The 24,030-nt window shown below is 44.9% G+C and overlaps 1 protein-coding gene across 1 annotated transcript in view; it reads left to right on the plus strand.

The window, feature by feature from the left end:
• The window catches only part of FAM186A (family with sequence similarity 186 member A), a 75,247-nt gene that overhangs the window by 44,605 nt on the left and 6,612 nt on the right, over positions 1-24,030 (plus strand). The window contains exons 4-9 of the mRNA XM_030939436.1: positions 81-3,487; positions 3,668-3,919; positions 4,640-5,179; positions 5,720-6,425; positions 6,531-7,518; positions 22,996-23,188. Of these exons, the coding sequence (XP_030795296.1) occupies positions 81-3,487; positions 3,668-3,919; positions 4,640-5,179; positions 5,720-6,425; positions 6,531-7,518; positions 22,996-23,188 (6,086 nt within the window). The remainder of the gene's footprint in view (positions 1-80; positions 3,488-3,667; positions 3,920-4,639; positions 5,180-5,719; positions 6,426-6,530; positions 7,519-22,995; positions 23,189-24,030) is intronic.

The following is a 24,030-nucleotide window of genomic DNA, read 5'->3' on the forward strand; positions in this document are numbered from 1 at the left end:
ATTCCTTAGGTTTAAACATAGATAGAATACAATGCAAAAGAAAAAAATGCAATCTCATTGTTTTATGTTTTTTTCTTCAGTATCTAGAGGTACTCTATGGAAATCTTGGAAAGAAAAAGTTATAAAACGACCTTCAACAGCCCATGCTTTAAGACCAGATCAGATGATTAGTGATCAATTTGCAACAAATACAAAGGTTTCAGAAATCCAAGGTATGCTACAGGAACTCATAGGCACCACAATGTTCAGTACGTTGGAAAACAATGCTATTAAATATATATCATCAACAATAGTAAATCTTTCTAAAGCTTTGAGTATGCTAAATGATGAATTAAAAGGTGTTACCTTCCAAAGTTCCACTGTGTGTGTACATGAGACAAGTGAAGCAGAAAAGGAGCTCTCTCTGAAGGTAATACAAGATCTCAGTAACGAAAATGAAATGCTTCAGCAGAAACTTCATGATGCAGAAGAAAAATGTGAACAACTTATTCGATCCAAAATTGTTACAGAACAAGTATATGCAATATTGTCCACATCATCAACCTTGAAAGTGTTACCTGGACCTTCTCCACAGTCATCCAGGGCCATTATCAAAGTTGGTGATACTGAGGACAATATGGACAATATTTTAGACAAGGAACTTGAAAATATTGTAGATGAAGTCCAAAGAAAAGAGACCAAGGACTCTGGGATAAAATGGGAGTCCAGCATTTCATATACAGCCCAAGCTGAAAGAACTCCAGATTTAACTGAACTGCAACAGCAACCTGTTGCTTCTGAAGATATTTCTGAAGATAGCACTAAAGATAACGTATCACTGAAGGAAGGTGATGTCTATCAGGAAGATGAGACTGACGAGTATCAGTCATGGAAAAGAAAGCACACAAAAGGCACACATGTATCTGAGACCTCTGGACCAAATCTGTGGGATAATAAAGGTGGACAGAAAGTCTCAGAGGCCAAACCTAGTCAATACTATGAGTTACAAGCACTGAAAAAGAAAAGAAAAGAAATGAAATCCTTTCCTGAAGACAAATCAAAGTCACCCACTGAAGCAAAAAGAAAACATCTCTTTTTAACTGAAACAAAGAGTCAAGGTGGCAAAAGTGGAACAAGTATGATGTTGGAGCAATTTAGGAAGGTCAAACGTGAATCTCCATTTGACAAACGCCCGACTGCAGCAGAGTTTAAAGTGGAACCCACCACTGAGTCGTTGGACAAAGAGCGCGAAGGTGAAATTAGCAGCCTAGTGGAGCCACTCAATATGATCCAATTTGATGATACCGCTGAGCCACAGAAAGTAAAAATAAAAGGAAAGAAACACCATATCTCTTCAGGAACTACCACAAGCAAAGAAGAAACAACCGAAGAGAATGAAGTGTTGACCAAACAAGTCAAGTCTCATCAACCTGTTAAATCACTCTCAAGAGTGGCTAAAGAGACTTCAGAATCTACTAGAGTTCTAGAAAGTCCAGATGGCGAAAGTGAACAGAGTAACCTTGAAGAATTTCAGAAAGCCATAATGGCTTTCCTAAAACAGAAAATTGATAACACGGGAAAGCCTTTTGACAAAAAGACTGTTCCGAAAGAAGAGGCGTTATTAAAAAGAGCAGAAGCTGAAAAACTAGGAATTGTAAAGGCAAAAATGGAGGAATATTTCCAAAAAGTGGCTGAAACTGTGACTAAAATCTTGAGAAAATACAAAGAGATAAAAAAGGAAGAACGAGTTGGACAGAAACCTATAAAACAAAAAAAGGTAGTCTCATTTATGCCAGGATTGCATTTTCAGAAGTCACCAATTAGTGCAAAGTCTGAAAGCAGTACCTTCCTCTCACATGAGAGCACAGATCCAGTAATTAACAATTTAATGCAAACGATCTTGGCTGAAATAGAAAGTGAAAGAGATATTCCAACAGTCTCAGCAGTACAGAAAGACCACAGGGAGATGGAAAAACAAAGGTGGGAGCAATATTTGCAAGAGGGTCAAGAACAAATGTCTGGCATGAGTCTCAAACAGCAGTTCCTGGAAGAAAGAAATCTTTTGAAGGAGCACTATGAGAAGATAAGTGAGAATTGGGAAGAGAAAAAGGCACAGCTCCAGATGAAGGAGGGAAAGCAAGAACAACAGAAACAGAAACAGTGGCAGAAAGAAGAGATGTGGAAGAAAGAGCAAAAACAGACAACTCCAAAGCAGGCTGAGCAAGAGGAGAAGCAAAAGCAAAGAGGACAGGAGGAAGAAGAGCTTCCAAAGTCAGGTCTGCAGCGACTGGAAGAAGGGACCCAAAAAATGAAAGCACAAGGGTTGTTCTTGGAAAAGGAGAATGGACAGATGAGGCAGATTGAGAAGGAAGTGAAACATCTGGGGCCAAACATGAGAAGGGAGAAAGGGAAGGAAAAGCAGAAGCCAGAGAGAGGGCTGGAGGACCTCGAAAGGCAGACCAAAACAAAGGATCAGATGCAGATGAAGGAAACACAACCTAAAGAGCTAGAAAAACTGGTCATCCAAACTCCAGTGACATTATCTCCCAGGTGGAAGAGTGTATTGAAAGATGTACAGTGGTTATATGAAGGAAAAGAGTTTCATGGGAATCTGAAGACATTAGAGAATCTTCCTGATGAAAAGGAGCCCATATCAATCACACCTCCCCACTCCCCACAGCCCTCCTCGCCTGGAGCTCTTCCTACTTCTGGACAGCCTCTCACTAAATGCATTCATCTCACACCTCAGCAGGCCCAGGAAGTGGGGATCCCTCTCACCCCTCAGCAGGCCCAGGCTCAGGGAATCACTCTCACCCCTCAGCAGGCTCAGGCCCTGGGGATCCCTCTCACCCCTCAGCAGGCTCAGGAATTGGGAATCCCTCTCACCCCTCAGCAGGCTCAGGAATTGGGGATCCCTCTCACCCCTCAGCAGACCCAGGCTCAGGGGATCCCTCTCACCCCTCAGCAGGCTCAGGAATTGGGAATCCCTCTCACCCCTCAGCAGGCTCAGGAATTGGGAATCCCTCTCACCCCTCAGCAGGCTCAGGCCCTGGGGATCCCTTTCACCCCTCAGCAGGTGCAGGCTCAGGGGATCCCTCTCACCCCTCAGCAGGCTCAGGAATTGGGGATCCTTCTCACCCCTCAGCAGGCCCAGGCTCAGGGGATAACTCCCACCCCTCAGCAGGCCCAGGAATTGGGGATCCCTCTCACCCCTCAGCAGGCCCAGGCTCAGGGAATCACTCTCACCCCTCAGCAGGCTCAGGCCCTGGGGATCCCTCTCACCCCTCAGCAGGCTCAGGAATTGGGAATCCCTCTCACCCCTCAGCAGACCCAGGCTCAGGGGATCCCTCTCACCCCTCAGCAGGCTCAGGAATTGGGAATCCCTCTCACCCCTCAGCAGGCTCAGGAATTGGGAATCCCTCTCACCCCTCAGCAGGCTCAGGCCCTGGGGATCCCTTTCACCCCTCAGCAGGTGCAGGCTCAGGGGATCCCTCTCACCCCTCAGCAGGTTCAGGAATTGGGGATCCTTCTCACCCCTCAGCAGGCCCAGGCTCAGGGGATCACTCCCACCCCTCAGCAGGCCCAGGAATTGGGGATCCCTCTCACCCCTCAGCAGGTGCAGTCTCAGGGGATCCCTCTCAGCCCTCAGCAGGCTCAGGAATTGGGGATCCTTCTCACCCCTCAGCAGGCCCAGGCTCAGGGAATCACTCTCACCCCTCAGCAGGCCCAGGCTCAGGGAATCACTCTCACCCCTCAGCAGGCCCAGGAATTGGGGATCCCTCTCACCCCTCAGCAGGTGCAGGCTCAGGGGATCCCTCTCACCCCTCAGCAGGCTCAGGAATTGGGAATCCCTCTCACCCCTCAGCAGGCTCAGGAATTGGGAATCCCTCTCACCCCTCAGCAGGCTCAGGCCCTGGGGATCCCTCTCACCCCTCAGCAGGTGCAGGCTCAGGGGATCCCTCTCACCCCTCAGCAGGCTCAGGAATTGGGGATCCTTCTCACCCCTCAGCAGGCCCAGGCTCAGGGGATCACTCCCACCCCTCAGCAGGCTCAGGAATTGGGAATCCCTCTCACCCCTCAGCAGGCTCAGGCCCTGGGGATCCCTCTCACCCCTCAGCAGGTGCAGGCTCAGGGGATCCCTCTCACCCCTCAGCAGGCTCAGGAATTGGGGATCCTTCTCACCCCTCAGCAGGCCCAGGCTCAGGGAATCACTCTCACCCCTCAGCAGGCCCAGGAATTGGGGATCCTTCTCACCCCTCAGCAGGCCCAGGCTCAGGGAATCACTCTCACCCCTCAGCAGGCCCAGGAATTGGGGATCCCTCTCACCCCTCAGCAGGTGCAGGCTCAGGGAATCACTCTCACCCCTCAGCAGGCTCAGGAATTGGGGATCCCTCTTACCCGTCAGCAGGCTCAGGCCCTGGGGATCCCTCTCACCCCTCAGCAGGCTCAGGAATTGGGGATCCCTCTCACCCCTCAGCAGGCTCAGGAATTGGGGATCCCTCTCACCCCTCAGCAGGCTCAGGAATTGGGGATCCTTCTCACCCCTCAGCAGGCCCAGGCTCAGGGAATCCCTCTCACCCCTCTGCAGGCCCAGGAATTGGAGATCCTTCTCACCCCTCAGCAGGCCCAGGCTCAGGGAATCACTCTCACCCCTCAGCAGGCCCAGGAATTGGGGATCCCTCTCACCCCTCAGCAGGTGCAGGCTCAGGGGATCCCTCTCACCCCTCAGCAGGCTCAGGAATTGGGAATCCCTCTTACCCGTCAGCAGGCTCAGGCCCTGGGGATCCCTCTCACCCCTCAGCAGGCCCAGGAATTGGGGATCCCTCTTACCCGTCATCAGGCTCAGGCCCTGGGGATCCCTCTCACCCCTCAGCAGGCTCAGGAATTGGGGATCCCTCTCACCCGTCAGCAGGCTCAGGCCCTGGGGATCTCTCTCACCCCTCAGCAGGCTCAGGCCCTGGGGATCCCTCTCACCCCTCAGCAGGCCCAGGCTCAGGGAATCACTGTCACCCCTCAGCAGGCTCAGGAATTGGGAATCCCTCTCACCCCTCAGCAGGTGCAGGCTCAGGGGATCCCTCTCACCCCTCAGCAGGCCCAGGAATTGGGGATCCCTCTCACCCCTCAGCAGGCTCAGGAATTGGGGATCCCTCTTACCCGTCAGCAGGCCCAGGAATTGGGGATCCCTCTCACCCCTCAGCAGGCTCAGGAATTGGGGATCCCTCTTACCCGTCAGCAGGCCCAGGAATTGGGGATCCCTCTCACCCCTCAGCAGGCTCAGGAATTGGGGATCCCTCTTACCCGTCAGCAGGCTCAGGCCCTGGGGATCCCTCTCACCCCTCAGCAGGGTCAGGAATTGGGGATCCCTCTCACCCCTCAGCAGGCTCAGGCCCTGGGGATCTCTCGCACCCCTCAGCAGGCTCAGGCCCTGGGGATCCCTCTCACCCCTCAGCAGGCCCAGGCTCAGGGAATCACTGTCACCCCTCAGCAGGCTCAGGAATTGGGAATCCCTCTCACCCCTCAGCAGGCTCAGGCCCTGGGGATCCCTCTCACCCCTCAGCAGGTGCAGGCTCAGGGGATCCCTCTCACCCCTCAGCAGGCTCAGGAATTGGGGATCCTTCTCACCCCTCAGCAGGCCCAGGCTCAGGGAATCACTCTCACCCCTCAGCAGGCCCAGGAATTGGGGATCCTTCTCACCCCTCAGCAGGTGCAGGCTCAGGGGATCCCTCTCACCCCTCAGCAGGCTCAGGAATTGGGGATCCCTCTCACCCCTCAGCAGGCCCAGGAATTGGGGATCCCTCTCACCCCTCAGCAGGCTCAGGAATTGGGGATCCTTCTCACCCCTCAGCAGGCCCAGGCTCAGGGGATCCCTCTCACCCCTCAGCAGGCCCAGGCACTGGGAATCCCCATCACCCCAGTAAATGCCTGGGTGTCAGCTGTCACTCTTACTCCTGAGCAAACCCAGGTTTTGGAGTCCCCTATCAACTTAGAACAGGCTCAAGAACAGTTATCGAAGTTAGGGGTTCCTCTCACCTTAGATAAAGCCCATACCTTGGGATCGCCCCTCACCCTTAAGGAAGTCCAGTGGTCCCATAAACCATTTCAGAAACCGAAGGCTTCTCTCCCCACTGGGCAATCCATCATATCAAGATTGTCTCCAAGCCTTAGGCTGTCCCTGGCATCATCAGTTCCTACTGCTGAGAAGTCCTCTATATTGCAGATATCAACGGTTCCCCTCAACCAAGGCCCCTTTGCCCCTGGGAAGCCCCTAGAAATGGGGATTCTTTCTGAGCCTGGGAAGCTTGGGGCACCACAGACTCTTCATTCCTCTGGACAGACCCTGGTATATGGAGGTCAATCCACTTCTGCGCAGTTCCCGGCACCACAGGCCCCTCCCACCCCTGGGCAGCTGCGAATATCTGGGGCCCCTCCCACTCCAGGGCAGCCCTTTGAACTGGAGGCCTTTAGCTCTAGGGAGCTTTTCGTAACTAGGGCCTCTCTGACTCCTCCGCCACCTCAGATGTCAAACGCCCCTCTTGCCCCCAGGCAGCGTCTTGTAGCTGGAGTCCCACCCGCTTCTGGACAGATTCCAAGTCTCTGGGCTCCTCTTTCTCCTGGGCAGCACTTAGTTCCTGAAGCCTCTGCCATCCCTGGGGACCTCCTGGAATCTGGACCCTTAACCTTCTCTGAGCAGCTCCAGGAATTCCAGCCTCCTGCCACTGCTGAACAATCTCCCTGTCTGCAGGCTCCTTCTACCTCTGGGCAGCATCTGGCACCATGGACCCTTCCTGGGCGAGCTTCTTCATTATGGATCCCTCCCACCTCTAGACATCCTCCCACACTCTGGCCTCCCCCAACCCCTGGAAAGCCCCAGAAAGGTTGGTCCCCTTCTGTTGCTAAGCAAAGATTGGCAATTATTTCTTCTCTGACATCTAAATCAGCACTGATCCATCCTCGTGCTCCAGCTTTCAAGGTAGCTCAAGTTCCTTTCACCACTAAGAAGTTCCAAATGCCGGAGGCCTCTGACACTTCCGAAGAAACCCAGATACTTCGAGATCCTTTTGCTATGGAATCATTTAGAACATTTCAGTCCCATCTCACCAAATACAGGACCCCAGTATCCCAAACCCCTTACACTGGTGAAGGGGCCCTTCCCACTCTCATGAAGCCTACATCACTATCTTCTCTCACTACTCTACTCAAAACATCACAGATTTCACCTTTGGAATGGTACCAGAAATCCCGATTCCCTCCTATAGACAAGCCCTGGATACTGAGTTCAGTTTCAGGTACCAAGAAACCCAAAATAATGGTGCCCCCTTCCTCTCCTCAAGAACTTGAAGAAAAGAGGTATTTTGTTGATGTGGAAGCTCAGAAGAAGAACCTGATACTATTAAATCAGGCTATAAAAACTTGTGGACTCCCTTCACAGCTGCACACAATGGCTAGGACTCTCATAATTGAGATACTTCATACGGACTCGGTTCAGTTGGGATACCTATTCCGCAAGTACATTGCCTACAGGCTGATCCAGTATGCCAGGTAGATACAATTATTATATGTCTAGTTTTCTGGTTTAGTTCTGATTGCAAATATTTTCTGTCATTGTCCCAGAAGTATATTCATATTTGTCAGACCATATGTTCTAAAAGACTGTCTTATATAAGGTCTATGAGAAGGAAGCCTGTTTAAGATAGCAAAAAGAGATATATTTTTTGGAAAATAAGAAATGACATATAACATGATCCATTTCATCTATATATATCTCCAGTAGAGAAGCCAAGTATATTTTGTGGATCATGGTTGGTCTCCAAAATACCAGCTTCAAAAGTTTAGAGATGCTTTCCACTTATTCTGAATTTCTTTCATCATTTTTGGTTCACCAGAAATGTATGATTTTTAAAATGGGAGATGGCATAAAAAAGAGTGAGACCAGGGATGGTGGCTCATGCCTGTAATCCCAGCATTTTGGGAGGCTGAGGCAGGTGGATCATTTGAGGCCAGAAGTTCAAGACCAGCCTGGCCAACATGGTGAAATCCTATCTCTGCAAAAAAATACAAAAATTAGACAGGCATGGTTGCGTGCACCTGTAATCCCAGGATTACTTGGGAGGCTGGGTCAGGAGAATCACTTGAACCCAGGAGGTGGAGGTTGCAATGAGCTGATCGTGCCACTGCACTCCAGCCTGAATGAGAGAGTCAGATTCTGCCTCAAAATAAAATAATAATAATAATAAAAAGAGATCCTGCCATTTGCAACAACATGGATGGAACTAGAGGTCATTATGTTAAGTGAAATAAGCAGGGCACAGAAATACAAACTTCACATGTTCTCACTTATTTGTGGTAGCTAAAAATTAAAACAATTGAACTAATGGACATAAAGAGTAGAAGGATGGGACAGGTGCAGTGACTCACACCTGTAATCCCAGCATTTTGGAAGGCTGAGGGGAGAGGATCACTTGAGCCCAGGAGTTTGAGACTAGCCTGGACAACAAATTGACACCCTGTCTCTACAAAAAAATACAAAAAATTAGCTGGGCATGATGGTGCATGCCTGTAGTCCCAGTTACTCAGGAAGCTCAGCTTGGAGGATCACTCAAGCCCCAGGAGTTTGAGACTGCAGTAAACCAAGATCGCGCCACTGCACTCCAGCCTGGGTGACAGAGTGAGACCCAGTCTCAGGAAAAAAAAAGAGAAGGATGGTTACCAGAGGCTAGAAAGGGTAGTGGGGGTGGGGGGAAAGTAGAGATGGTTAATGGATACAAAAAAATAGAATGAATAAGATCTAGCAATTGAAAGCACAACGGGGTGACTATAGTCAATAATAATGTAATTGTACATTTAAAAATAACAAAGAATGTAATTGGATTATTGGATTGTTTGTAACACAAAGGATAAATGCTTGAGGCAATGGATACCCCATTTACCCTGATATGATTATTATACATTGCATGCCTGTATCAAAACACCTCCTGTACCCCCAAAATATATATACCTACTGTGTACCCACAAAAAATTTTTTTAATGAAAAAAAAAAGGCTCACATCTGTAATCCCAGCACTTTGGGAGGCCGAGGCAGGCAGATCACGAGACCAGGAGATCGAGACCATCCTGGCTAACACGGTGAAACCCAGTCTCTACTAAAAATACGAAAATTAGTCAGTCATGGTGATACGTGTCTGGAATCCTAGCTACTTGGGAGGCTGGGGCAAAAGAATTGCTTGAACCCAGGAGGCAGAGGTTGCAGTAAGCCATGATTGAGCCACTGAACTCCAGCCAGGGGAGCAGAGCAAGACTCCATCTCAGGAAAAAATAAAAAATAAAAAATACACAGAAAAGAAAAATAAAAAAATACAAGTAAATACAGGCAGGGTGCAGTGGCTGATGCCTATAATCCCAGCACTTTGGGAGGCCAAGGCAGGTGGGTCATTTGAGGTCAGGAGTTTGAGACCACCCTAGCCAACACAGTGAAACCTCATCTCTATTTAAAAAAACAAAACAAAACAAAAAATCAGCCTGGCTAACATGGTGAAATGCCGTCTCTACTAAAAATACAAAAATTAGCTGGACGTGGTGGTGGGTGCCTGTAATCCTAGCTACTCAGGAGGCTGAGGCAAGAGAATCGTTTGAACACAGGAGGCGGAGGTTGCAGTGAGCTGAGATCGCACCATTGCACTCCAGTCTGGGCAACGGGGCGAGACTCCATCTAAAAAAAAAAAAAGAAAAAAAGAAAATTACCAGGCATGGTGGCACACACATGTAGTCCCAGCTACTCAGGAGGCTGAGGCAGAAGAATTGCTTGAACCTGGGAGGCAGAGGTTGCAGTGAGGCAAGACTGTGCCTTCGTCTCAAAAACAAACAAACAAACAAAAACAAAATAAAAAAACCAACCAACCAAACAAACATAAAAACAAAGAGAGATGGCAGATTATGTAGGAGGTTGTTGCCATGGCAAATTTGCTGTTGGGGTGACCTGGAGGCAGCAAGCAGCAGGTCCTGGTCCTGATTTTTTATTTTTATTTATTTATTTTTTGAGACAGAGTCTTGCTCTGTTGCCCAGGCTGGAGTGCAGTGGCGCGATCTCAGCTCACTGCAAGCTCCACCTCCTGGGTTTATGCCATTGCCATTCTCCTGCCTCAGCCTCCCAAGTAGCTGGGACTATAGGCGCCCGCCACCTCGCCCGACTAATTTTTTGTATTTTTTGTAGAGACGGGGTTTCACCATGTTAGCCAGGATGGTCTCGATTTCCTGGCCTCGTGATCTGCCCGCCTCGGCCTCCCAAAGTGCTGGGATTACAGGCACGAGCCACCGCACCTGGCCGCCCGGCTATTATTTTCTATTGATCTGCCTATTGATCACTTCCATTCTTTGTTATTTTCGTTTTATTTTTTATGATGCAGTCTTTGAGGTCATTATTAGCGCTGTTTGCCAGCACTTGTCAATGAGATGTGAGCAGAATTGATGTTATTTCTGTGCTGAGCTTGTCATTGTTGGTTTGATGACCTACAGAGTTTCTTTTTCCTCTGGCATAATAACCCACAATGTTCAAGGTGATTGTTGTTCCTTTAAACATGTCCCTGAAAGAATACAGTGAAGTTCACTCCCTGCCAAGCCATGATGGATTCGTAGTATGAGCAACAAGTGAATTTTTTGTTGTTTTAAGCCACTGAGGCTTGGGAGTTTTATTAAAACAGCAAAACCTAGCTTATCTTTGCTAATATAGTCTTCCTATCCAAGAATATGGTATCTCTCTCTTTTTTCTTTTTTTTTGAGACAGAGTCTCACTCTGTCACCCAGGCCAATTATACATCTTTTTGTTGTTGTTGTTCAGGTGTGTGTGTGTGTGTGTGTGTGTGTGTGTGTGTGTGTGTGTGCATGTGTGAACACATATGCACAAAATTTTGATTTTTGTATGTTTAAATAAATGTATAAAACAGATACAGGGCTGGGCACAGTGGCTCACGCCTGTAATCTTACAGCATTTTAGGAGGCTGAGGTGGGCAGATCACCCAAGGTCAGGAGTTCAAGACCAACCTGGCCAACATGGTGAAACCCCGTCTCTAATAAAAATACAACAATTAGCTGGGCATGGTGGCGTATGCCTGTAATCCCAGATACGCGGATGGCTGAGGCAGGAGAATTGCTTGAACCCGGGAGGCAGAGGTTGCAGTGAACTGAGATGGCGCCACCACTACACTCCATTCTGTACAACAGCGCGAGACTCAGTCTCAAAAAAAAAAAAAAAAAAGAGCATCTTAAAGTTTTCATCTAGTTCTTGCATATTCTAAGTGTTTATTTTTGTTATTGTTGCTATTGTAAATGGAGACTCAATTTTGTATGCAGCCATCTTACTATATTAAAGCATTACAAACATTTTCATTGTCCGCCCTTCCTTCCTTCCTTCCTTCCTTCCTTCCTTCCTTCCTTCCTTCCTTCCTTCCTTCCTTCCTTCCTTCCTTTCTTTCTTTCTTTCTTTCTTTCTTTCTTTCTTTCTTTCTTTCTCTCTCTCTCTTTCTTTCTTTCTTCTTTTTTCTTTCTTTCTTTCTTCTTTTATTTTTTGGCAGGGTCTGGCTTTGTCACCCAGCTGGAGTGCAGTGGTGCAATCTTGGCTCACTGCAACCTCTGCCTCCCAGACTCAAGCAATCCTTCTACCTCAGCCTCCTGAGTAGCTGGGACTATAGGCACATGCCACCACACCTGGCTTTTGTAATTTTTTTTTTTTTTTTTGAGACAAAATCTCGCTCTTGTCCCCTAGGCTGGAGTGCAATGGCACGATATAATACTGTTCAAAGCGATCTACAGATTCAGTGATATTCTTATTAAACTATCAATGTCATTTTTCACTACATAAGAAAAAACTATTCTAAAATTCATATGGAACCAAAAAAGAGCCCAAATAGCCAAAGCCATCCTAAGCAAAAACAACAAAGCTGGAGGCATCACATTATCCAACTTCAAACTATGCTATGAGGCTGCAGTAACCAAAACAACATTGTACTGGTACAAAACAGACACATAGACCAATGGAACAGGATAGAGAACCCAGAAATAAAGCCCCATACCCACAACCATCTAATCATGGACAAAGTCAACAAAAATAAGCAATGAGGAAAGGACTCTCTATCCAATAAATGATGCTGGGACAGCTGGCCATATGCAGAAGAATGAAATTGCATTCCTACCTTTCACCATATACAAAAATTAACTCAAGATGGATTAAAGATTTAAATGTAACAGTTCAAACTATACAAATCCTGGAAGAAAACCTAGGAAATACCATTCTGTTTCTTTTTTCTTTTTATTTATTTATTAGAGACAGAGTTTTTGCTCTGTTGCCCAGCTTGGAGTGCAGTGGCACGATCTCACCTCACTGCAACCTCTGCCTCCTGGGTTCAAGCCATTCTCCTGCCTCAGTCTTGCTAACATCTGTTAGCAAGGCTGCAGAGAAAAGGAATGCTTATCTGCTGTTAATGGGAATGTAAATTAGCTCAGCCACTGTGGAAAGTAGTTTGAAGATTTCTTGTTTTTGTGGTGGTGGTGATGTTTCGTTTTGTTTTGTTTCTTAGACAAAGTTTTGCTCTTGTTGTCCACGCCTGGCTAATTTTTGTATTTTTAGTAGAGACAGAGTTTCATCATATTGGTCAAGCTGGTCTCGAACTCCTGACCTCAGGTGATCGGCCCGCCTTGGCCTCACACAGTGCTGGGATTACAGGTGTGAGCCACCACGCCTGGCCTTGTTTTGTGTTTTGACATGGTCTTACTCTCTTGCCCAGCGCAATGATGGCTCACTGCAGTCTATATCCCCTGGGTTCATGCAATTTTCCCATATCAGCTTCTGAGTAGCTGGGACTACAGGCCTATGCCATCATGCCTGGCTAATTTTTTACTTTTTAATTTTTTGTAGGGATAGAGTCTTACTATGTTTCCCAGGCTAGTCTTGAACTCCTGGGCTCAAGCTATCCTCCTGCCCCAGCCTCCCAAAATGTTGGGATTATAGGCATGAGACAACATGCCCAGCTGAGATTTCTCAAAGAACTTAAAATAGAACTACCACTTGACCCAGCAATCCCATTTCTGGGTATATATTCAAAGGAAAATAAATTATTTTACCAAAAAGACACATGCACTTGTCTGTTCATTGCAGCATTATTCACAAAGACATGGACTCAACCTAGGTACACATCAGTGGTGGACTGGATAAAGAAAATGTGGCATATATACAACATATGGAATACTATGCTGCCATAAACAAGAATAAAATCATGTCCTTTGCAGCAAATGGATGCGGTTTGAGGCCATTATCCTAAACAAATTAATAGAAGAACAGAAAACCAAATACCGACATTCTTGCTTATAAATGGGAGCTAAATGTTGGGTGCACAGGGATGTAAAGATGGGAAAAACAGATACTGGGGACCACTAGTAGGGGAGAGAGGAATTAGGACAAGGGTTGAAAAACTACCTATTGGGTACTATGCTCATAACCTGCATGATGGGATCATTTGTACCTCAAACCTCAGCATCACGCAATATAACCATGTAACAAACCTGCATATGTACCCTCGGAATCTAAAATAAAAGTTGAACTTACTAAACTAAAAAAGAAAAGTTGAATTAAACCAAATTCAATGTGATAAAAACAAAAAAACAAAAAAAGATTGGCTGGGTGTGGTGGCTTATCCTGTGTGGTGGCTTATCCTGTAATCCCAGCACTTCGGGAGGCCAAGGTGGGTGAATCACTTGAATCTAGGAGTTCAAGACCAGCCTGGCCAACATGGTGAAACCCCATCTCTACCAAAAAAAAAAAAAAAAAAAAAAAAAAAGGCCGGGTATGGTGGCTCACACCTGTAATCCCAGCACTTTGGGAGGCCAAGGCAGGCAGATCACAAGGTCAGGAGAACAAGACTATCCTGGCTAATACGGTGAAACCCTGTCTCTACTAAAAATAAAAAATATTAGCTGGGTGTGGTGGTGGGCGCCTGTAGTCCCAGCTACTCTGGAGGCTGAGGCAGGAGAATGGCTTGAACCTGGGAGGTGGAGGTTGCAGTGAGCCGAGATTGTACCACTGCACTCCAGCCTGGGTGATGGAGTGAGACTCCATCTCAAAAAAAAAAAAAAAAAAAAAGAGAGAACACAAAAACCCACGGATTAGCTGGGTTCGCTGTAGTCCCAGCTACTCAGGAGGCTGAGGCATGATAATTGTTTGAGCCTGGGAGACAGAGGTTGCAATGAGCCAAGATTGCACCACTGCACCACTGCACTCCAGCCTGGGCAACAGAGCGAGACTCTGTCTCAAAAAAACAAACAAACAAACAAAAAAAACAACAAAAAACAAACAAACAAACAAAAAAACCCTGAATGTTCAATTTTGTTAAATAATGTGATTTGAGCACTTTATTTTCACATGTATTAAAGAAAATGTGGGCTGGGAAGGTGGCTTATGCTTGTAATCATAGCACTTTGGGAAGCTGAGGCGAGAGGATTGCTTGAGGCCAGGAGTTTCAAGACCAGCCTGAGCAACATATGGGGGCCCCGTCTTTTTCCTCCTGAGATAGGGTCTCGCTATGTTGCCCATGCTGGAGTGCAGTGGCATAATCAGAGTTCACTGCAGTCTCAACTTCCCAGGTTTAAGCTATCCTCCCACTTCAACCTCCCCAGTAGCTGGGACAATAGGCACATACCACTATACCTGGCTAATTTTAAAATTTTTTAAGATAGGGTCTCCTGTTGCCCAGGCTGGTCTTGAATTCCTAGGTTCAAATGATTCTGCCACCTTGGCATCCCGAAGTGCTGGGATTACAGTTGTCAGCCACTGTACCCAGCCTGACTCCATCATTAAAAAAAAAAATTATCTAGTCTTGGTGGTGTGCACCTGTAGTCCCAGCTACTTGGGAGACTGAGACAGGAGGGCTGCTTGAGCCCAGGAGTTCAAGGTTATGGTGAGTTATGCTCATGTCGTGCCACTGCACTCCACCCTGGGTGACAGAGCGAGACCTTGTCTCAAAAAAAAAAAAAAAAGAAAAGAAAAAAAGGCTGGAAGCAGTGGCTCACGCCTGTAATCCCAGTACTTTAGGAGGCTGAGGCAGGCGGATCACGATCTCAGGAGATCGAGACCATCCTGGCTAACATGGTGAAACCCCATCTCTACTAAAAATACAAAAACAAAACAAAACAGAACAAAACAAAAATTAGCCGGATGTGGTAGCAGCACCTATAGTAGAGCTGAGGCTGGAGAATTGCTTGAACCCAGGAGGCAGAGGTTGCAATGAGCCGAGATCATGCCCCTGCACTCCAGCCTGGACAACAGAGCGAGATTCTGTCTCCAAAAAAAAAAAGGAGATTTTTTTTCCCCTTAGTTCTATGAATATAATTATATTAAACCATCATTGTATTCCTGATATAAATCCTATTTGTTCTACATGTAACCTTCTTTGTTTTTTTTGTTTTTGTTTTTTTTAAGACAGAGTCTCGCTCTGTTGCCCAAGCTGGAGTGCAGTGGCATGATCTCAGCTTACTGCAACCTCTGTCTCCCAGGTTCAAGCAATTCTCTTGCATCAGCCTGTTTCAGCCTCCAGAGTAGCTGGGATTACAGGCACACCGCCACAATGCCTGGCTATTTTTTTTTCCTTCTTTGAATATATTGTGGAATCAGTATATTTTATTAAGGATTTTTCTCATTCGTATTCATTAGTTAAGTTTGGCAGGCAGTTTACTTCTTATGGTATTATCTTTGTCAAGTTTTGGTATAATTTTAAGCTTGCATCATTAAAAAATGTGGAAGTTTATCTTTTGTGCTCTGAAACAATTTAATAGTAAAATCAGCTGTTCTTATAAGGTTTGGCAAATTTCCCCTATGATATTATACTGGCTTAGTACTTTTTGAAGGGAATTCTTCGACAACTTTCTCTCAAATTTTTTTTTCGAGACGAAGTCTTGCTATGTTGCCCAGGTTAGAGTGCAGTGGCACAATCTCAGCTCACTGCAACCTCCACCTCCTGGGTTCAGGGAATTCTCCTGCATCAGCCTCCTGAGTAGCTGGGATTACAGACGCACATCACTATGCCCGGCTAATTTTTGTATTTTTAGTGGAGACAGGGTTTCACCATGTTGGCCAGGCTGGTCTCGAACTCCTGACCTCATGATCTGCCCACTTCGGCCTCCCAAAGTGCTGGGATTACAGGTGTGAGCCACTGTGCCACGTCACTTTCTCAATTTTTATGATTCGTTTAGATTTATTGAAGACTTTGAGAACCTAAGTGGCATAATCTGACCTGTCTCAGTAAAATCATTTAAAAATATGACTTTATACAATCATAACCTTAATCCCATTGAGGATCAATTCATTTTTTCAGAAACCTTTCTCTAATATTTAATGTTATAATAAAAAAATCACAGACAGATGCAACAACAAATAAAATACTGACAGATTAAAACTTTTATGACAAGGATGGCTAGGTCAAGAAGATTCTAATATTACATGTGAGAGAAAAATATTACAGTAATATAAACTGTTTTTGAATAAAGATTTCTGTAGAACCTCTGTAAGTGAAGAATTCTACAGTTAAGTGCTAAAATATGGTTTTAGAATTGTATTCCCACATGATCGGTGAAATATATCTGAGAAGAGACAACAGGAAAGATGTAGAATTAGAAAAGATGAGCTGGGCGCGGTGGCTCACGCCTGTAATCCCAGCATTTTGGGAGGCCAAGACAGGCGGATCACCTGAGGTAATACGTTTGAGACCAGCCTGGCCAATATGGTGAAACTCTGTCTCTGCTAAAAATAAAAAAATTAGCCAGGCACGGTGGCGGGTGCCTGTAACCCTAGCTACTTGGGAGGCTGAGGCAGGAGACTTGAACCCAGGAGGCGGTGGTTGCAGTGAACTGAGATCGCACCACTGCACTCCAGCCTGGTGACAGAGTAAGACTGTCTCAAAAAAAGAAAAAGTCAGTAAAACAGAGAAGTCAGAGAGTGTAGCAGAGTAAAGAAAAGCAGCAGGAAGAAGCTGTGTGTGTGTGTGTGTGCGCGCGCGCGTGTGTGTGTGTGTGTGTGTGTAAAGTACTTTGTTGCTGGTACTTGGAACACAAAGAATAAGCAAAATGTAGTAAGAGATGAGACTGGAAAGATAAAAGAGAGGCAAGATAAAAAAGAATCCTAAATCATATGCTAAGGAACTTGTATTTCATTCTGTACCTAATAGAGGATAACTAAAGAATTATTAGCAAGGGAAGTAAAATACCAGTAATGTGGAAGACAGATTTAAGAAGAGTAAAGCTCATACAGAGGCATAAATTAGGACTAGGTGGCATCCATCTAAATGTTTTGAAAGAATTTAAGGGTAAGAGTAGAATTACTAGGAAAATATTCACAGTTGTTTTAAAAGGATTCTATGCTAAGGTGATATATCAACAGTGTAACTCCTACTAAACAAAGGCATCCATGCCAGGCAAGCTGGTGGAGTCTAAATAAAAAGTAAAATCAGCCCAGTCTGGTGGCGTACACCTGTAATCCCAGCACTTTGGGAGGCCAAGGTGGAGGAACTGCTTGAGCCTTGGAGTTCGAGACCAGCCTGGGCAACATAGTGAGACCCTGTCTCTACAAAAATTATAAACATTAGCCAGGCGTGGTGGTATGTATGCCTGTGGTCCCAGCTACTTGATAGGCTGAAGTGAGAGGATCATATGAGCCTGAGAGGTTCAGGTTGCAGTGAGCCGTGGATGCACCACTACACTCCAGCCTGGGCAACACAGTGAGACCCTGTCTCAAAAAAAAAAAAAAAATTACTACAGTCTTGAAACAGTAAAAACAGATAGACTAAAGGAAATATACATTTTGTAGGAGAATCATGCTAATCTAATCTGGAATTGTTTGAGGAAACATTGTATGGACAAGGAGAAACTAAATGAAAATAAATTATGTAAATTTAGTTATGTGCATACAGGGGCTTATAATGCATCTACCACAAACAGGAACTTCAGATATGTTATTGCATTTAACTGGAATAATGGGAATCAGGTTCAGAAAGTTCATCCTATTTGCCCAAATCACACAGCTAGTAAATGGTAGAAGTGAATTTTTAAAAATCCATTTCCAAAGTCGATAGTATACTGTACTACCTATTGTACTACATTGTCTTAAAGTAATAACTGTCACGGTTTTTATATTCAAATCCTAATCATGCTTTCTCTTAAACATAGGCTTTGAAGTCAGGCAGATCTTAGTTCAAATTTCCAGAACTTCTCTGAGACTTAAATGTGCTGCATGTAAAATGGATATAATAATATTTTCTTCAAATTATGGTTGAGGCCAGGCATGGTCTTTAATATATTTTAAAAGTTATGCCAGGTGAAGTAGCTCAAGCCTGTAATCCCAGCACTTTGGGAGGCTGAGGTGGGTGGATCACCTGAGGTCAGGAGTTCGAGACCAGCCTGGCCAACATGGTGAAACACCGTCTCTGCTAAAAATACAAAAATTAGCTGGGCGTGGTGGTACAGCCTGTAATGTCAGCTACTCAGGAGGCTGAGGCAGAAGAATTGCTTGAACCTGGGAGGCGGAGGTTACAGTGAGTTGGGATTACACCATTGTACTCCAGCATGGGCAACAAGAGAGAAACTCTGTCTCAAAATAAAATAAAATAAATTAAAACAAATAAAAGGTTGAAAGGGTTAAATAAAATAACATACATAGTACAGTTGTAGTATTACCATAGTAGATACTCAGTAAATGTAAAGAATCTCCATCTAAAAATCAGCGTTCCTTAGGACAGGGCAATGTTTTATCAACATAAGTGGGATGGGCTAAGAGAGTGGAAACAAAATGTAAGGAGGATGAACAGCCATGATTCTAGATATAGGCTTTTAAATAGTAAGATACCTTCATGGTTGCTACTGGATTGAATATTCAGATTTTTTTTTTTTTTTAGACGGAGTTTTGCTCTGTTGCCAGGCTGGAGTGCAGTGTCGCCATCTCGGCTCACTGCAACCTCCGCCTCCCAGGGTCAAGGAATTCTCCTGCCTCAGCCTCCCGAGTAGCTGGGACTACAGGCACTCGCCACCACGCCCAGCTAAATTTTGTATTTTTAGTAGAAACGGGGTTTCATCATGTTGGCCAGGATGGTCTTGATCTCTTGACCTTGTTATTCACCCGCCTCAGCCTCCCAAAGTGCTAGGATGACAGACATGAGCCACCGCGCCCAGCCTTCAGATTATTAAAAAAGAATTATCTCACCAGGCTCATGCGTATGATCCCAGCACTTTGGGAACCAAGGTGGGCAGATCACTTGGTCCCAGGAGTTAAAGACCAGCCTGGGCAACATGGTGAAACCCCATCTCTATCAAAAAAAAAAAAAAAAAAAAAATTGGCAGACCTGATGGTGTGCCTGTAGTCCCAGCTACTTAGGGGGCTGAGGCAGGAGGATGACTTGAGCTCACAAAGTCAAGGCTGCAGTGAGCCAAGATCATGCCACTGCAACCTGGGTGACAAAGAGAGACCCTGTCAGAAAAAAAAAAAAAAAAAAAAGAATTATCTCTAAAACTACATCCAACAATGAAGTCCCTAAGTTTGAAGTTAAACTAAACTTTTCCAAGCAGTGAAATATGATTTCAGTAAGAAAAAATGTAAAGAAATTTCAGTAAGAAAAAATGTAAGGAAATCTCAAAAGCCTGTGTAATTAGACAGAAAAATGTCAGGAAATATTTGGTGTGAAGAGGCTTATTGGAAAATTAAAAAATCTAATACATTTAAATATTAAATACAAAGATAATAATTTAAGTATTAAATGATCCATATACAGTAGGTTCTAAAGTATTCATTATATAGTAGTATTATAGTATTTATATATACTATATATAAAATACATATATTCAGAAAAATATCTTTGATGAATCCCCATCATCTACCAAAAAAAAAAAAAAAGAGAAGATCCAAACTCCTTAACATATCTTTTAAAGCCTTTCATAATCCAACCATTCCAGTCTCATCCCCCACTATATCCTTTCACATATCTGTGGTCAAAAACCCCAGACTACTCATCACTCTCAAAATATAACTTTCGTTTTCTTACCTTTATTTATAGGATTTCTCCACCTGGACTTCCTCATCCCCTTCTTCCCTATTCTGTTCATAAGCACAATGGTTTTCAAACTTTAGTAAAGTAAGAGTTACCTGAGATTTTAAAATGCAGATTCCTGAAGCCTACCACTAATATTTTGATTCAAAAGATATGGAGAAGTACCTTGGAACCTGCATTTTCAACAAGCACCCCACCCGTCTCCCCCATATGATTCAGTCTAGGTGATCAGAGTCCGCACCTTGAGAAATATTGGCATTATGGAAGAAAGAAGATCTGGGCTTGCTTCCCAAATCTACCATTTATCATTTATGGGACATTAGAAAAAATATTTAACTTTGCTGAGATTTCTTTTCCTCTCCTGTAGAATGAGGATGGCAAAACTCTGTTTAGGACCACCAAAATGTGGTGGAATACATTATAGGAGGGCAGTGGGGAGAGAGAGAGAAAGGGAGACTCTTTTTATGACTGTCCCTCAAAATTCTGCTTGACATCTTCCTATAAAAGTTTCTTTATTACTCTTTTTTTTTTTTTTTTTTTTTGAGACAGAGTCTCACTCTGTCACCCAGGCTGGAGTGCAATGATGCGATCTCTGTTCAATGCAACCTCCATCTCCCAGGTTCATATGATTCTCCTGACTCAGCCTCCCGAGTAGCTGTGACTATAGACACCCGCCACCACACCCGGCTAATTTTTGTATGTTTTAGTAGAGACAGGGTTTCACCATGTTCGCCAGGCTGGTCTCAAGCCCCTGTCCTTACGATCTGCCCACCTCGGCCTCCCAACGTGCTGGGATTACAGGCATGAGCCACTGCGCCTGGCCTTATTACTCTTACTAGAATTAATTATGCTTTCCTTTTTGCTCCTGCAGCCTGTTTATATTTCTATTTAGCATTTATTCTATTTCTTTTTTTTTACAAGTAACTTAGTCTCCTATTCTGGATTATAAGTGCTTTTGAAGGCAAGGACGCTGTCTTTTCCCTAATTGTATTAAGTACTTTCTTTTTTTTTTTTTTTTTTTTTTGAGACGGAGTCTTGCTCTGCCACCCAGGCTGGAGTGCAGTGGCCGGATCTCAGCTCACTGCAAGCTCCGCCTCCCGGGTTCACGCCATTCTCCTGTCTCAGCCTCCCGAGTAGCTGGGACTACAGGCGCCCGCCTCATCGCCCGGCTAGTTTTTTGTATTTTTTAGTAGAGACGGGGTTTCACCGTATTAGCCAGGATGGTCTCGATCTCCTGACCTCATGATCCGCCCGTCTCGGCCTCCCAAAGTGCTGGGATTACAGGCTTGAGCCACCGCGCCCGGCCTGTATTAAGTACTTTCTATGTGTCATTTTTTTTTTTTTTTTTTTTTGAGACGGGATCTCACTCTGTTGCTCAGGCTGGAGTGCAATGGCACGATCTCCGCTCACTGCAACCTCTGTTGCCCAGGTTCAAGCGATTCTCCTGCCTTGGCCTCCCGAGTAGCTGGGATTACAGTCGCCTGCCACTGCGCCTGGCTAATTTTTGTGTTTTTAGTAGAGATGGGATTTCACCATGTTGGCCAGGCTGGTCTTGAACTCCTTACCTTATGATCCACCTGCCTTGGCCTCCCAAACTGCTGGAATTACAGGCGTGAGACACCACCCCTGGCCTTACCTTCTATGTGTCTTACACATATCTATACCTATGAAAAAATGATCTATCTTATTCCCTAAGGTAATTTTTATTACAAATAGTCACGTTTAACTATTTTTTAAGAGCTGGAGTCTTGCCCTTAACAAAAAGGCAAATATAGTGGCGTGATCATAACTCACTGCAGGCTCGAACTCCCTAGGTTCAAGCAAGCCTCTCACCTCAGCCTCCTGAGTGGCTGTGTCTACAGGTCTGTGCCACCATGTCCAGCTATTTTTATTTTGTAGAGATGGAGTCTTACTATATTGTCCAGGCTGGTTGCAGACTCCTGGCCTCAAGTGATCCTCCCACCTCAGCCTCCCAAAGTGCTGGGATTACAGGCGTGAGCTACTTCACCTGGCATAACTTTTAAAATATATTAAAATAATGGTAAGCAACACTGGAAACTTGGTAAAGACTTAATGAAAATTTTGATATCATACAGATTTTTGAAGGTTCATTCATAGGAACTGGATTAAAGTCTTATTAAGCAAGCTTCCCATCCTTCTCTGCTTACTGGGGATGATGAGAGAATTGAAAGAAACTGAGGACAGGTCGGGCATAGTGGCTCACTCCTGTAATCTCAACATTTCGAGAGGCTGTGGCAGGAGGATCGCTTGAGGTCAGGAGTTCAAGACCAGCCTGGACAACATGGCAAAACCCCATCTCTACTAAAAATACTAAAATTAGCTGGGCATGGTGGTGCACACCTGTATTCCCAGCTACTTGGGAGGCTGAGGCATGAGAATCACTTGAACCCGTGAGGCACAGGTTGCAGTGAGTCAAGATCATGCCACTGCACTCCAGCCTGGGCAACAGAGTTAGACTCTGTCTCAGAAAAATAAAATAAAATAAAATAAAATAAAATAAAATAAAATAAAATAAAATAAAATAAAATAAAATAAAATAAAATAAAATAAAATAAAATAAAATAGACCATGCTCAGCGGCTCATGACTATAATCCCAGCACTTTAGGAGGCCAAGGCAGATGGATCATGAGGTCAGAAGTTTGAGACCAGCCTGACCAACATGGAGAAAACCCATCTCTACTAAAAATACAAAAATTAGCCGGGTGTGGTGGTGCATGCCTGTAGTCCCAGCTACTCGGGAGGTTGAGGCAGGATAATTTCTTGAATCCAGGAGGCGAAGGTTGCAGTGAGCCAAGATCGCGCCATGGTACCTCCAGTCTGGGCAACAAGATCGAAACTCTGTTTCAAAAAAAAGAAACTGAGGACAAGTTTGCTGAAGTAGGGTCTGCAACTATTATCATTCTAATTCTTATTAATCTTTTCAAGGAACAACATAGTGAAACGACTAAAAGCCATCCAAAATACTGGGAAAGGCTATGAGGCCAGGAACCTCCACGTGATGCTGAGCAGACTTGATGATTATGGGAAAAAGGTGATGCGGGTCTGGACCGAGAAGCAGAAGTCTCTAGGGCAGAAACGGAATCAGTGCCTGAAGAAAATGATACATGTATTCAACCAGGTAACTTGCTTTCCACTCCCTCTCTCCAGCATGTTGTAAAAACATGAAAGTGGTAAGCTTTGTAAATGACATTTACCTGGAGACACCATGTTATATTACTTTCCTGGGCCAGAAGTTAGTGAAATCAGGGTGTCTGCCGGGTTGGTTCCTTCTAGAAGCTCTGAGAGGGCATTCTGTTGCATGCTTCTCTCCTAGATTGTGGTGGCTCTGGGCAATCCTTAGCATTCCTCAGTTTGTAGCCACATAATTCCAATCTCTGCCTCCATCTTTCAAATGGCGTGTTTTTTTTTTTTTTTTTTTGAGACAGTCTTGCTCTGTCTCCCAGGGAGTGCAGTGGCACTATTTCGACTTGCTGCAACCTCCACCTCCTGGGTTCAAGCGATTCTCCTGATTCAGCCTCCTGACTAGATGGGATTACAGGTGCCCACCACCACACCCAGCTACATTTTATATTTTTAGTAGAGATGGTGTTTTACCATGTTGGCCAGGCTGGTTTCGAATTCCTGACCTCAGGTGATCCACCCACCTCGACCTCCCAAAGTGTTGGGATTATAGGTGTAAGCCACCATGCCTGGCCTGAGTTCTAATAATAAATATTACAAGCTGTGGTTCTAGAAACATTCTATATCTGTATATCCTTCTCTCTCAACGTCGATTAGTTTATAAGATTAGTTTACTTGCTACTTTGGAAGGTACAGAGAGGCTTCTCATCAGATTCTAATCCAAATTCTCATCCAAGTCAAACATATATTGTAAATTTTCCAGAACTGTTTTATTTTATTTTATTTTATTTTATTTTATTATTTAGTTATTTATTTTTGAGACAAGTTCTCACTGTGTCG

The sequence above is a fragment of the Rhinopithecus roxellana genome, chromosome 10 (genome assembly GCF_007565055.1).
Source record: "Rhinopithecus roxellana isolate Shanxi Qingling chromosome 10, ASM756505v1, whole genome shotgun sequence".
Classification (NCBI taxonomy): Eukaryota; Metazoa; Chordata; class Mammalia; order Primates; family Cercopithecidae; genus Rhinopithecus; species Rhinopithecus roxellana.